At 35.2% G+C, this 12,616-nt stretch overlaps 2 protein-coding genes across 2 annotated transcripts; both read left to right on the forward strand.

Moving 5' to 3' along the window:
* Positions 1 to 3,604: 3,604 nt before the first annotated feature.
* On the forward strand, positions 3,605 to 5,161 carry LOC107607453 (NAC domain-containing protein 46). Its single transcript, XM_016309409.3, has 3 exons — positions 3,605 to 3,848; positions 3,975 to 4,240; positions 4,487 to 5,161. The coding sequence occupies exons 1-3, from the start codon at positions 3,605 to 3,607 to the stop codon at positions 5,159 to 5,161; spliced, it is 1,185 nt and encodes a 394-aa protein (XP_016164895.2).
* A 3,715-nt stretch (positions 5,162 to 8,876) lies between these two features.
* Positions 8,877 to 10,051, forward strand: LOC148553733 (uncharacterized). Its single transcript, XM_088494862.1, has 4 exons — positions 8,877 to 9,007; positions 9,065 to 9,230; positions 9,309 to 9,700; positions 9,919 to 10,051. The coding sequence occupies exons 1-4, from the start codon at positions 8,877 to 8,879 to the stop codon at positions 10,049 to 10,051; spliced, it is 822 nt and encodes a 273-aa protein (XP_088350988.1).
* Positions 10,052 to 12,616: the final 2,565 nt, after the last annotated feature.

A 12,616-nucleotide genomic window follows, 5' to 3' on the forward strand; every position in this document is an offset into this window, starting at 1 on the left:
CAAAAAAAAAGTTGAGAACAATTTTAATTTTGACTCAAAATCTTAAGAACAAAAAAAATACTTAACCCTTTATATTTTTTCGAATTCAGTATTTACATATTCGCTTAAATTCACCTTATCATTATTAAATAAAATGTTAATAATATAAGAGATTTTATTAACAAACTAAATATTTGTTAATAATCTTTACAAATATTTTCTTAAACCATCATTCGGGACTAGTTATTTGTTATTTGGCGCCAAGCCCCAATCATTTATTACTACACTGTTGTGTTCTGCTGCTACGCATATTGAACAACAACGTCCTTTTGCAATTATTTGAGCTTCACCTTCCGTATAAACATCACATACATACCATTATTACAGTAAAGTGTGTATAAATATTAAATACTAATCAATTATCCCTCACTGTTCAGCTATGCCACAGTGATATAATCCTGTACCTTATTAATTACTAGCACAATTTCATCTTCCCTTTAACAAAAAGGTAAACCAATAATCTTACTTTAGCAGTGCAAGTCTAAATTTTCACCCCCAAAATCGATTACAAAATTCTGTACAACTCTATCTTTCGCGCTGTGCCTGAAAATGATGTACGCACTTAGGGTTTGTTTGTTTCAGGGAGAGAGAGAGAGAAAGAAGTAGTTTGAGAATCAGACTTGCAGTAAAAAAATGGTAAAATAAAAAATAAAAAATTAATTATCTTTAAATAAGATAATAAAATTTATATATAATAAAAATTATAAATTTATTGGTCTTATTTTTTACTTGTAATCCTCTTAATTTTAGAAAATCTTCTTTATCCGTGTGGAAAAGTAAACAAGAGTGATTGGAAAATAAGCGGAACTGGCCTTCTGGAACTTGGTTCCAAATATTCCCCTGCTTTTTTAATATATATATATATATATATATATATATATATATATGCATTATGCAATAGCATATATAATATAATATATATTATTAAATGTAATATAATATATTATATATTGTTATTAATATGATAATATATTATTATTTATTATTAAATGCATATGTAAACCTTTTTGTATTGATAATATATAGTATAAATTATATTCTTATTTGGTATTTATTTATAAAAAAGTTATTTATACAAAAATGTTAGACACTTTAGATATCAATATTTTTATCTTATCTTTTTTATTTTTTATTTTTGGGAAAATTAAATTTGAAAACGTCAACTGAAAATTTAAAAAATAAAAAAATTTAAGAACCTTTTTTATGTTTGAGTGTACATATAACAATTATTTTATTTTATCAAATAGTTAAAAACAATTTTGTCAGTAAAGGATAAAATTATTATAAATAGAATAATTCTTCATAAGATAAGGGCCAGAAATATCATTGAAGTTAATGGGTTAATACTCAAATTCGTTCCCGAAAGATTATGTTATCTTCATTTTCGTTTTCGAATAATTTTTTTAATAAAATTAGTCCGTGAAAGATAAAAAAATAAGTTAAATTAGTCATTCTGTCAGTTGAACGATGACGTGGCACGTTAAGTGTCACGTGGCATGATGACGTGGCACGCCACGTGGCAGATCAACGCCACAGTCAACGCCATGTGGCAGGTCATCGACACGTGGCACGCCACATGGCAGGTCAGTGACACGTGGCATACCCAGGTCAACGTCACGTATCACTTGACATGTAAAAAAGATTTTTATAGTCAAAATAGTCCTTGAAAGTCCAGACATAAGTCATTTTCATCCCTCAAATTTTAAAAATTAGTCAAACTAGTTCTTATATAATTTTTTTATTTTTCTTCATAATATTAAATTTAAAATATTTTTTGATACTACTAATTTTAATAGAAATGTAATTGACAAACAAAACATTAGTAATTGTATCTTTTCTTCTTAAAATTTTTTTTCAATAAAATTATCTCTCTCCTTTAATTCTTCTCAAAATCTCTCTTATTCTTTTCTATTCTAAAACATTTTTCTTACATACATTTTGCTGGAATATATATATATATACTCAAAATTGAAATGTATGTATTTATTAACCTAAACAAAGTTATATGCTCGGAATCAAAATTTATGTATATTAAGCTAAACAAAGTTATACCACTATTTTTTTTCTTACATACATCTTTTTTTTACTGGAATATATATATATTCCAGTAAAATGTATGTAAGAAAAATGTTTTAGAATAGAAAAGAATAAGAGAGATTTTGAGAAGAATTAAAGGAGAGAGATAGTTTTATTGAAAAAAATTTTTTAAGAAGAAAAGATACAATTACTAATGTTTTGTTTGTCAATTACATTTCTATTAAGATTAGTAGTATCAAAAAATATTTCAAATTTAATATTATGAAGAAAAAATAAAAAAAATTATATAAGGACTAGTTTGACTAATTTTTAAAATTTGAGGGATAAAAATGACTTATGTTTGGACCTTTAAGGACTATTTTGACTATAAAAATCTTTTTTACATGTCAAGTGACACGTGGCGTGCCACGTCATCATGCCACGTGGCACTTAACGTGCCACGTTATCGTCCAACTGACAGAAGGACTAATTTGACTTATTTTTTATTTTTCAGGGACTAATTTGATTAAAAAAATCATTTAAGGACGAAAATAAAGATCGCGTAATCTTTCATGGACGAATTTGAGTATTAACACTGAAGTTAATATGCCTTTCTTTTCTTCCACTTTTCCATTCAAACAAACGAAATAAATAAATCATTTTTTTCCCATCTAAATATACTTGTGGAAATTAAAAATTCTATTCAACTTCTTCCTTTTCTTTCCTTTATGGTTAGTTCTCTCTTCCCCACTTCCTTCCAAGTTCCAACCAAACAAAGCTTTAATTAATTATAGGTTGATTTGTTCCTCCTTGACCAATTCCCTAAAATGAAGAGTTGGATGCATTAAAGGTCTAAAAATCTCGGTATTCAATCAACGACTTTCTACTCTTGGTTCCAAATTTTATTTGCAAGAAGAGGAAATGATAGTACTAATAAGCTCACAAGCTCAAAGAGTATAGGCTGATATAGTAGTAGTAAGTAGTAGTAGGCATTTGCTCTCAGACTCTGAATTAAATTCTGCAACCAACCACGCATTTAATGCAACCCTTCTTGGCTTTCTCCTCAAATTACCTTCGAAATTATCCGTTCGTTTTTTTTTTTCAGGAATTTATTTAATGAATTTCCTTAATTCTTGATTTAAAGTGTAAAAACAAACATTTCACTCTTAATAATGTCTGTTTGAAATGATTATCTTAGAACATTTTTTTTTGACAGGGATTTTCTTAGAACTTCGCTCTGTAGAATATATTCTAAAATTAAAGTTATAATGTCAAAGGTACGTATAATATTTGTTTTTTAATTAATGTATAAATAAGTAAGTTTGGTAAACCAAAATGTGTGCAAAACAGCATTATTGATTTATTGTATGTGTTTTGAAGTAATGATAGTATACGACAAAATAACTAAATAATTATATAAATAATGGATACATGTTCCTCCTCCTTCAGTTCCCTCGTTTTCAGAAGAGGCAGGTACCTCATTATATATATATATATATATATATGTATGTATGAGGTGCATGGTTAATGGTTACTGTGTGATACATAGATGATGATGATGATGATGCTATCAATGGAAGAGCTAGCGTGTGAGCTGAGTGATCATGAAAAGAGAAACGCTCAAGGTTTGCCACCGGGTTTCAGGTTTCACCCAACTGATCAAGAACTCATTACCTTCTATTTGGCTTCCAAGGTCTTCAATAATACAAATGCTACTACTGCTACTACTACTACTACTCATGTCAACTTTGTGGAGGTTGATCTCAATCGATGCGAGCCATGGGAACTTCCAGGTCTGAATTTAATTTAATTTATTCTTCAATCGTAATAAGCTTGGCTGTAAGTGTTGAGTTCTTTCTTTCTTTAAAAAAGAAAAAATGTGAATGTGATGTTGGTGGATGAAATGGCATGTACGGCAGAAGTGGCAAAGATGGGGGAGAGAGAGTGGTATCTGTACAGTGTGAGAGACAGAAAATACCCAACGGGCCTCAGAACTAACAGAGCAACCGCTGCTGGGTACTGGAAGGCTACCGGCAAGGACAAGCAAGTCTACGGCGGCGGTGGCCTTGTTGGGATGAAGAAGACGTTGGTGTTCTACAAAGGGAGGGCCCCCCGCGGTCAGAAGACTAAATGGGTAATGCATGAGTTCCGGTTGGACCCTCACAGCTCTCCTTCCCTCTCTAAGGTACATACACCCAAAGCAATCACTCTTACTTACATTGGCTTCTGTGTACCGTGTGAATCAAGTTATGTCTTCACTTTTGGGTTGACTAATGAATCATTTCCTGTTCCTAAACTTGACCCTTTTTACTCTCTGCTCTTGTTTCTCTTGTCTTCATGTGATCCAATCCATCTTTTCTACCTACTATTCATTCCCACATGTGAATTCCTAGAGAGCCATCTTAATTAATTAATTGTTTGAGAGATGCAGGATGAGTGGGTAATATGCAGAATATTTCATAAAAGTGGGGAAAAGAGAGCTCCTACTACTACTCCTCCTCCTCTGCTACTTCATCATCAACTGCAGCATCAGCAACAACACGATCCATTATTATTATTCCAAACCCCATCATCCCTGTTCAATGACCATATCTCCCACTCTCATAATCATAATCAAAACCTCCTCTCGCCATTGCTTCATCCTTTCCCAATCCCTGAAGAAACCACTAAAACCAGATCATCAACAATTAACAGCAACCATTACCCTCCACCACCACCTTCCTCCCAACACTCGCTTAAGCTCAACAAGTCTACTAAATTAACAAAAACAGTGCCTCCTTCTCCATCATTCTTCCAATACCAACAGCTTCTAGAAGATTATCCCAACTTATTGCATTGGATCGACAGTGGTAATAACAATAATAATAACTGCAACGCTAATAATACTGCTAGTAGTGTTGAGATAATGGATGCTGCTGCTGCTGGCTTGATAGCATTCTCATCAGGAGGACCTTCACCTACTCCTAATAATAATAATAATAATAATAATAACAATGCTGAAATAATGATGATGTCTTCTTCTTCGGCTTCTATGCTGCACATACTCGACGATGCTCCTCTTGGGATTCAATCTTGGCCTCATCATCATCATCATCACCTTCTGTAAAATAATGTATGTGCATGCATGCATATTTACCTTAATTAGTTAATTAATTAATTATTAACTTATTGTATATGCGTACCTATGTATGTGTAGTATATATGTTAAGCTAATATATATATATATATATATATATATATGTCGATTTTTAATTAATTAATTAATGTTTCTGTTGCTACGTGCGTGCACTGACCTTTGATATGGACATATCAGTATAACATTATATATATAATCTATATATTTGTCTTTGCATACAAAGAATAATTGAAGTACCAACACCATCGTGCGTTACATTATTGTTCCTTGTAAGAAGATATAATAGCTGCGCTACACATACAAGCTAAGCTAAGGTTTCTTATAGTAATGAAAATTCATGTGGTTAATAATCTCCGGCCATGTATCTAAGCATCTATTATATATACATGTCAACATGATTAAAACTATATATACACTAAGCTATAGTAGTATTCTACACGATAACATATCAAGAATAGAGAGCTTCAATTCTTCCTGAATCACAAATTGAACCTTTCTTTTGTATTTGCTGTATTTTCAGAATCGGGTAACGTTTGTATTATATGATGAGTGAGGATTAATATTCATTTGTCGATAATTCTAAAAAAAATATCTAAAGTTATCTTATATAATATAATATTTATAATTATATATATATAAATTTATAATTACATATTTGTTATATTTAAAATTATATAATTATTTTAATAATAATTAATAAATATTAAATAGGATCATTCTAATTTCTAAACTATTTGATTTTTTATTGTTTCTTGTATATTATTATTTATTGGAAAAGTCTAGGGGGCAGCAGTTTTGTTGAATTTTGGCCAGCATGTAGCCAGCAGAGAAAGGTGAGTCATTAGATGAAAACTCACATCAATCTCACATCATTAGATCATCATTGATGGCTATTTGATGGCTACCAATCACAAAAGTTGCTGGCCCCTAGCATTGCTCTTATTTATTTTTATAAGATGCAGCAACGTAGCCTTTAATTTGGCGTCTGCGAGACTGCGACAGTCGTTCCCTTCGCTCACTTTTATTTGCTTTCAATTTTTGTGTTCAGCTGTACGTTACTGTCGGGGAAAAAGTAATTTCGAGATTTATATTTTAGAAATATCCTCATTTTTTGTTGGCTGATTTTTTTCAAAATGGGAATGATTACAATGTAATGCAATAAAATGGACGTATATCAAACATTTGTCCTGTTAAAATGTAGGTTATGTTTTGTCTTTATTACCTTTTTCAATTTTTTTGTGCAACCAAAGGGCAGGCTATGTTTATAAAGTTTCAGTTTTTTTAATTTTTAATTTTTTGTTTGTGGTTTTTAGCCCAAAATGCAGGTTGCATTTGGAAATGGGCAATTTTTTTTTATTTTTTGAAAATTCAAAATACAGGTTGTGTTTAGAAATTGACTTTTTTTATTTTTATTTTTTGGAAACCTAAAAATGCAGGTTGCGTTTTAAGTGGGTCAAAAAAGTTTTTTGGAAGCTGCAAAATGCAGCCTACGTTTTATATAAAAATAATATTTTAATCGAGAATCTTTGACGATCGATTTTTCTATTGGTAAAGAAATATAAAAATATGATCTTGTTGTAAGTATAGCTTCTAAACCAACAGAAAATTCTTTCGTACAAACGTTTTGGTTGTCACAAGTAACAAATCCCTTTAAAATTGATAATCGAAGTATTTAAACTTCGGGTCGTCTTCTCAAGGAACTGCAGGGAGGTGTTTTTATTATTGGTTATGAGTTTTGTAAATTGGGGGTTTTGAAAGTAAGGGACAAGTAATTTAAATGACAAGTAAAATAAATAAATAACTGTAAAATAAACTCTTGGCAAGGTATGAAAATTAGAAGTCCTATCCTATTTATCCTTATCAATGGTGATGAGAATTATATTTTGCTCCCACTAAGTCAACCTCTAACTATGAAGGTAAGTCAAGTGGATAAATCAATTTAACACCTAAAGTCCTAGTCAACTCCTAAGGAAGGACTAGAGTTATAGGAATTTAGATCAATCAGCAAAGATAATAATTATCAATCACGATGAGTTTGACAACTCAAGAGTTACCAATTAATCAATTTAAGCCAGGAATATAAAAAGCTAAATAAGAATCACAAATCTGAAATACCTCAGTTTATATTAAATAAAAAAAATCCTAACATGAATGGTTCATAAGCCAATTTGGCAACATAAGTAATTAAATGAGAACATTAAAGTATCTGAAAGTAAAAGAGAAATATAAAGTAAAAAAATATTGAACCTGATGAAGAGTTGAAGTCCTAAATCCTTTAAGAGGAATCCTAATCCTAAAACCTAAGAGAGAGGAGAGAACCTCTCCCTCTAAAAACTACATCTAAACTATGAAAAGTGAATAATTGAGGGCCTCCCTTTTGAATGGATGCATTCCCCCACTTTTTAACCTCTAATCTCTGCTTTCTGTACTTGGATCTGGGCCAAAAAGGCTTTCAGAAATCGCTGGGAGCGTTTTCTGCAGTTTCTGGTGCGTGGCGTTTGTCACGCGGTCGCGTCATCTGGATTTTTCCTTATTACGCGTTCGCTTCGGTCACGCGTACGCGTCCTCTGCGTTCTGCTCAAGGCGCGCGTCCGCGTCAGTCATGCGTTCGCGTCACTGCCTTTTCGTGCTAAGCATGCGGCCGCGTCGTCCATGCGTTCGCGTCGCTGCCAGTTTCTTCAAAAACTCCATTTTGTGCTTTCCTTCCATTTTTGTATGTTTCCTTTCCATCCTTTAAATCATTCCTGCCTTAGGAGATCTGAAAATACTCAACACACAAATCACGGCATCGAATGGTAATAAAAGGTAATTAAAATAATTATTTTTAAAGCAAAGGAAACATGTTTTTCACATACATCACATAATAAGGAAGGGAAAGTAAAACCATGCAATTTCACATGAATAAGTGGGTGAAGGGTTGAATAAATCACTTAAATTGAGCACAAAATATATCATAAAATATGAGTTTATCAGCCTTGCCTATAAATACAAAACTCAATTCAACCCAAGTTGTACCTCACTTTCATTCTACTCCCATTTCTCTTTCTTTCATATATCTCATACTTGTGAGTTTTTTTGACAATTAGTTGTGTTAAAAAAGTCGGGTTAGGTGAGGTTGAGGTTATGGAAGGTATTGCAAATATGTGAGTGTATTATAACGGTGAGATTATACCAAAAACACACACGAAGGAGTGACTTTTATTTGTGAATGTCCGTTTTTATTTGCTATTCTATGTACCATGAGTTTTGTAGAGTTACAAAATGATCTTTGTAAGAACAGCATACGGGGATGGATGCAGTTGGCGACGATGTCAACGTTGATGAACTCGAGGATATAGATTGGGAAAAAAATAACAATGACAGTGAAGAGGAGTTTGAAGCCAACTATGAAATCGATGATGAAAACGATGACGGAGACTTGGCAGGCAATCCGGCGGTACAAAATGAGGCGCATGCGATTGTAAGTCAGCACCCTTTGGCATTCCATGTTTTATGCGGACTCTGGATCTCGAAGCCATGCATGCCCCGAAATTTCCTGAGTATGCAAATATCGGTATGTTATCTTATGGTTATTAATTAAAGTTACCACTACTATTTATTTTATTTGCCTTCTCCGACTGACGGTGGTTCGCATGTCGTAGCTGAAGGCAATGTTGCGGCGTAAGATGGTGAGTTTAGTGTCGGAATGAAATTTGGTTCTAGAGAGTCAGTGATGTCTGCAATCAAAAGCTACACTATCTCTAGAGGAGTTGATTACACTGTTTATGAGTCTGAGCCGCAGACATTCTATGCGAAATGCAAGGGTTATGGTGCAAGGTGCGATTGACTTATCCGAGCTAGCTTGATTTGAAAGAATGGGTGTTGGGAGATCAGGAGATACAACGACAAACACACGTGCACCATGGGCACGATTTTACAAGATCATGCCAAGTTGGACTCAGACACAATTGCAGATGCCATTAGGCCATTGGTTGAAGAAAATCCGTCGATAAAGGTGAAGTCTATTATTGCAGAAGTTCAGTCCAGATTCAAGTACACTGTAAGTTACCGCAAGGCTTGGTTGGCAAAGCAGAAATCTATCGCAAACATTTTCGGTGATTGGTAAGTTTCTTACCAGACTCTGCTAGTATGGTTGAAAGCAACGACTGCGAAGATGCCAAGCTCCCGTGTTAAAATAAAAACGCTCCCTGTTTATCGTGAGAGTGAGGAGATTCAAGGTGAAAGAATTCTCCATCGCATTTTTTGGAATTTCTATCCGTGTATTGTAGCATTCAGACACTGCAAGCCATTGGTGCAGGTTGATGGCTCACACCTGTACGGAAAATATAAAGGTGAACTTCTAGATGCGGTTGCACAAGATGGGAACCAAAACATTGTGCCTATTGCATTTGCGATAGTCGATGGTGAGATGGAAAACGCGTGGGAGTTTTTCCTAACCAATTTGCGGAGATATGTTGTTACCATTGATGGCGTGGACAATTTTCTGACCGAGATAATTCCATCGACGCAGTGATAGCTCGCAGTAATGATGCATGATCACCACCAAGAGTGTGGCACATATTCTGCATCAAGCACATCGGGTCCAATTTCTTAAGGAGGTTCAAGGCTCCGTATTTGCATAAACTCGTGGTTAACACAGGTATTTGAATTCGTTGTTATGGTCCTATTCATAGTAATTTTGTGGCACCTGCTTATGATTACATGGTTTGTTCAATATGCTATTCTAGGATGGAACAAGAGTACAACAAAAACTACCAAAGGCTTAAAGAGTGGGGTGAGGCATATACTCAATGGTGTGATGAGATCGGTGTTCAGCAATGGGTGTTGGAATTCAACGGGGTCATCGTTAGGGACATATGACGACAAACTTGGTAGAGTGCATAGATTCTGTCCTGAAGGGTGCACACAACTTTCCTATGACTGCCATTGTTAGGTCTACTTTCTATCGGCTAAACGAATTATTTACTCGAAAGAGCGCCGAGGCTCATGAGCGTGTCCGTGACGGATTCACGTATTCAGAATTTTCAAAAGAGTGGAAGAAAGTTTTCGACGTGCAGGAAACATTATGGTCAATCAGTTCGACAGGCGCAATGAGATGTTTGAGGTTCGCAAAATGCAAGATGGTTCCATTTACACTGTTAACCTTGCGCAACGACACTGTGATTGTGGTCATTTCCAGGTTGAGCGACTCCCATGTTGTCACATCCTTGCATATTGCACTAACTAGCATCTTCATTGGCAAGTATATGTGCATGACGTGTATAAGATGTCTGAAATTTACAAGGTCTACAGAGGTGAGTTTGTTCTGGGTGTCCTATCTACGTAGGCTAGATATGAAGGAGTGAAAGTGATCACAAACTGGACATTGTGGTGCACGACAAAAGAAAGACCGAAGTCAACCCGTTACTTGAATGAGATGGATTCATGGGATATGCGCGATCCTCGCCCATTAGCGTGTAAGCTTTTTTATGTGTTTGCGCAATTTATTTATGCATGCGGTAAACATTGAATAATAAATACGAAGTTAGATAAAAAGTGCAACAAATTGGTCTCAAACAGAAAAGTACGATAACAAAGCTAAACATACCATAATAAGTACAAGAAAAAATAGAAACATCTAAATATACAATACGAGATACAATACTGAATATAAGTAACAACACTGAATACAAAGCTATACTGAACAGTATAAGATAAATTGCAACAACTTACTTCCTCGGTGTCTTCTTCGAATACTGAGATGGGGTGTATTTATCCGGGGGCACAGTCTGTGTCCGTAAATTATACGGATGACCCTGAGGAATACCGGCATCCAAACCACCGCCAATGTCAGAAGCACCGCTAATGTCGTACAAACCGGAACCACTTATGCCCGGAGCACTCACAACGCTATAATCATACTTGTGCTGAAGGTCATGTCCTAGAAATCCCTCCTCATGCTGCAGGTATTCATTCAAATCAAACAACTCGGTACGCGGTGGTGCAAAAGGACAGTGAGGAACTACATGACATGGCGAGCGATCCATCGAGAAGTCACTGGCATTACCTGATGTGGCGTGACGACCAACAGACTGCTCAGATGCACTAGGCCCTTGCTGCTCTGGCGTCGAAAACAGATAATTTGTGTCCCTCAGGACCTGAGAGAAGCTGATGGAATCAATTCCATGCAAGGACTGAATTGACAATCGGTTGGAATTACCATCTGTGGTATGTAAGGTTCCGCTGCCTGAGGTGGTTGTAGTTCCGACATGTACGGTTGTTGCTACTCCCACGCCGGCCACTGCTGTTGTTGCTCATATACCAAAAACTGCTGTTGGCCATAGGCCAGTGCCTGAAACTGCTGGCCATATGTTGGGTCCTGAAATTACTGCTCATTCCCTGGCATCTGGAACTGGTGTTCATATGCCGGGGCCTGAAAGTGGTGCTCATATACTGAAACCTAGATAATAATTAATCAACTTGAATAATAATAATTAATAACGGAATCATTAATAATAATTAATAACGGTAACATTAATGATAATAAACCTTAATGATACCTGAAATCCTTGGTCATAGCCCGGTGCCTAATACTGGTGCTCATGAGGGGGAATTTGTTGCTGAGGTCCAGCTAGTTCTTCCTGCTGTTCCTGTGGTTCATTCGTGTCAGCTTCTTCACCTATAACTCTATCTGACAGTCGTAGGTGATGCCCGTACTGCTATATGTAACAATCGTAGTACACCGGGAGATGATGAAAGTCGACAATCTCGTCCCCTAACTGCAGTGTATTATAGCGGCCAGATATCCACAAGTTAACCCATTGAATGTTCCTATCTCTCTAATCATGGTTCTGTGGGCCTGTCAACCGCCTACAATGATCACAACCAATCTCGAAAGCCGGGTCTCGTGGAAGCTGTTGCAACCCAAACTGTCGTCTAATTCGGTCTATCGGGTACCACTCTATACACTCGAATGACACTAATGGTGACTTTGTGGAGCACATTAACAAATTTACAGCGAGGTACTCCGGAACCCCTACTCTCATATACGGGCACCATATAAACTGCACATTAGTAACCACGAGGCTGATTAGTAAAATTGTTATTCTAAATAAGCAGCCTAACATAAAAGGTTAAAACTTATATCGTCGACTTCCATGTCATTGAGTCATCGTCTAAAATGCGCAGTAGGCTTCTGTATATATCTTGTATGTTGGCGCCAATGACTCCACCTAAACAAAATTAGAATGATTGCAATAAGAACAACAATAAAAATAACAATAACAATAATAACAACAATAATAATAACAATAAAAAATAATACCGTCACGCAAGTGAAACAACAACATCGACGAACTGATCGTGGGAAATAGGCGCTAGGAACGGCATACGCTCCCACGCCCAAACAAAAAGTAGTATGAGTGGCCCATCTATCTCTTTACAGTT

The sequence above is a fragment of the Arachis ipaensis genome, chromosome B7, assembly GCF_059453495.1.
Source record: "Arachis ipaensis isolate K30076 ecotype BB chromosome B7, ASM5945349v1, whole genome shotgun sequence".
Classification (NCBI taxonomy): domain Eukaryota; kingdom Viridiplantae; phylum Streptophyta; class Magnoliopsida; order Fabales; family Fabaceae; genus Arachis; species Arachis ipaensis.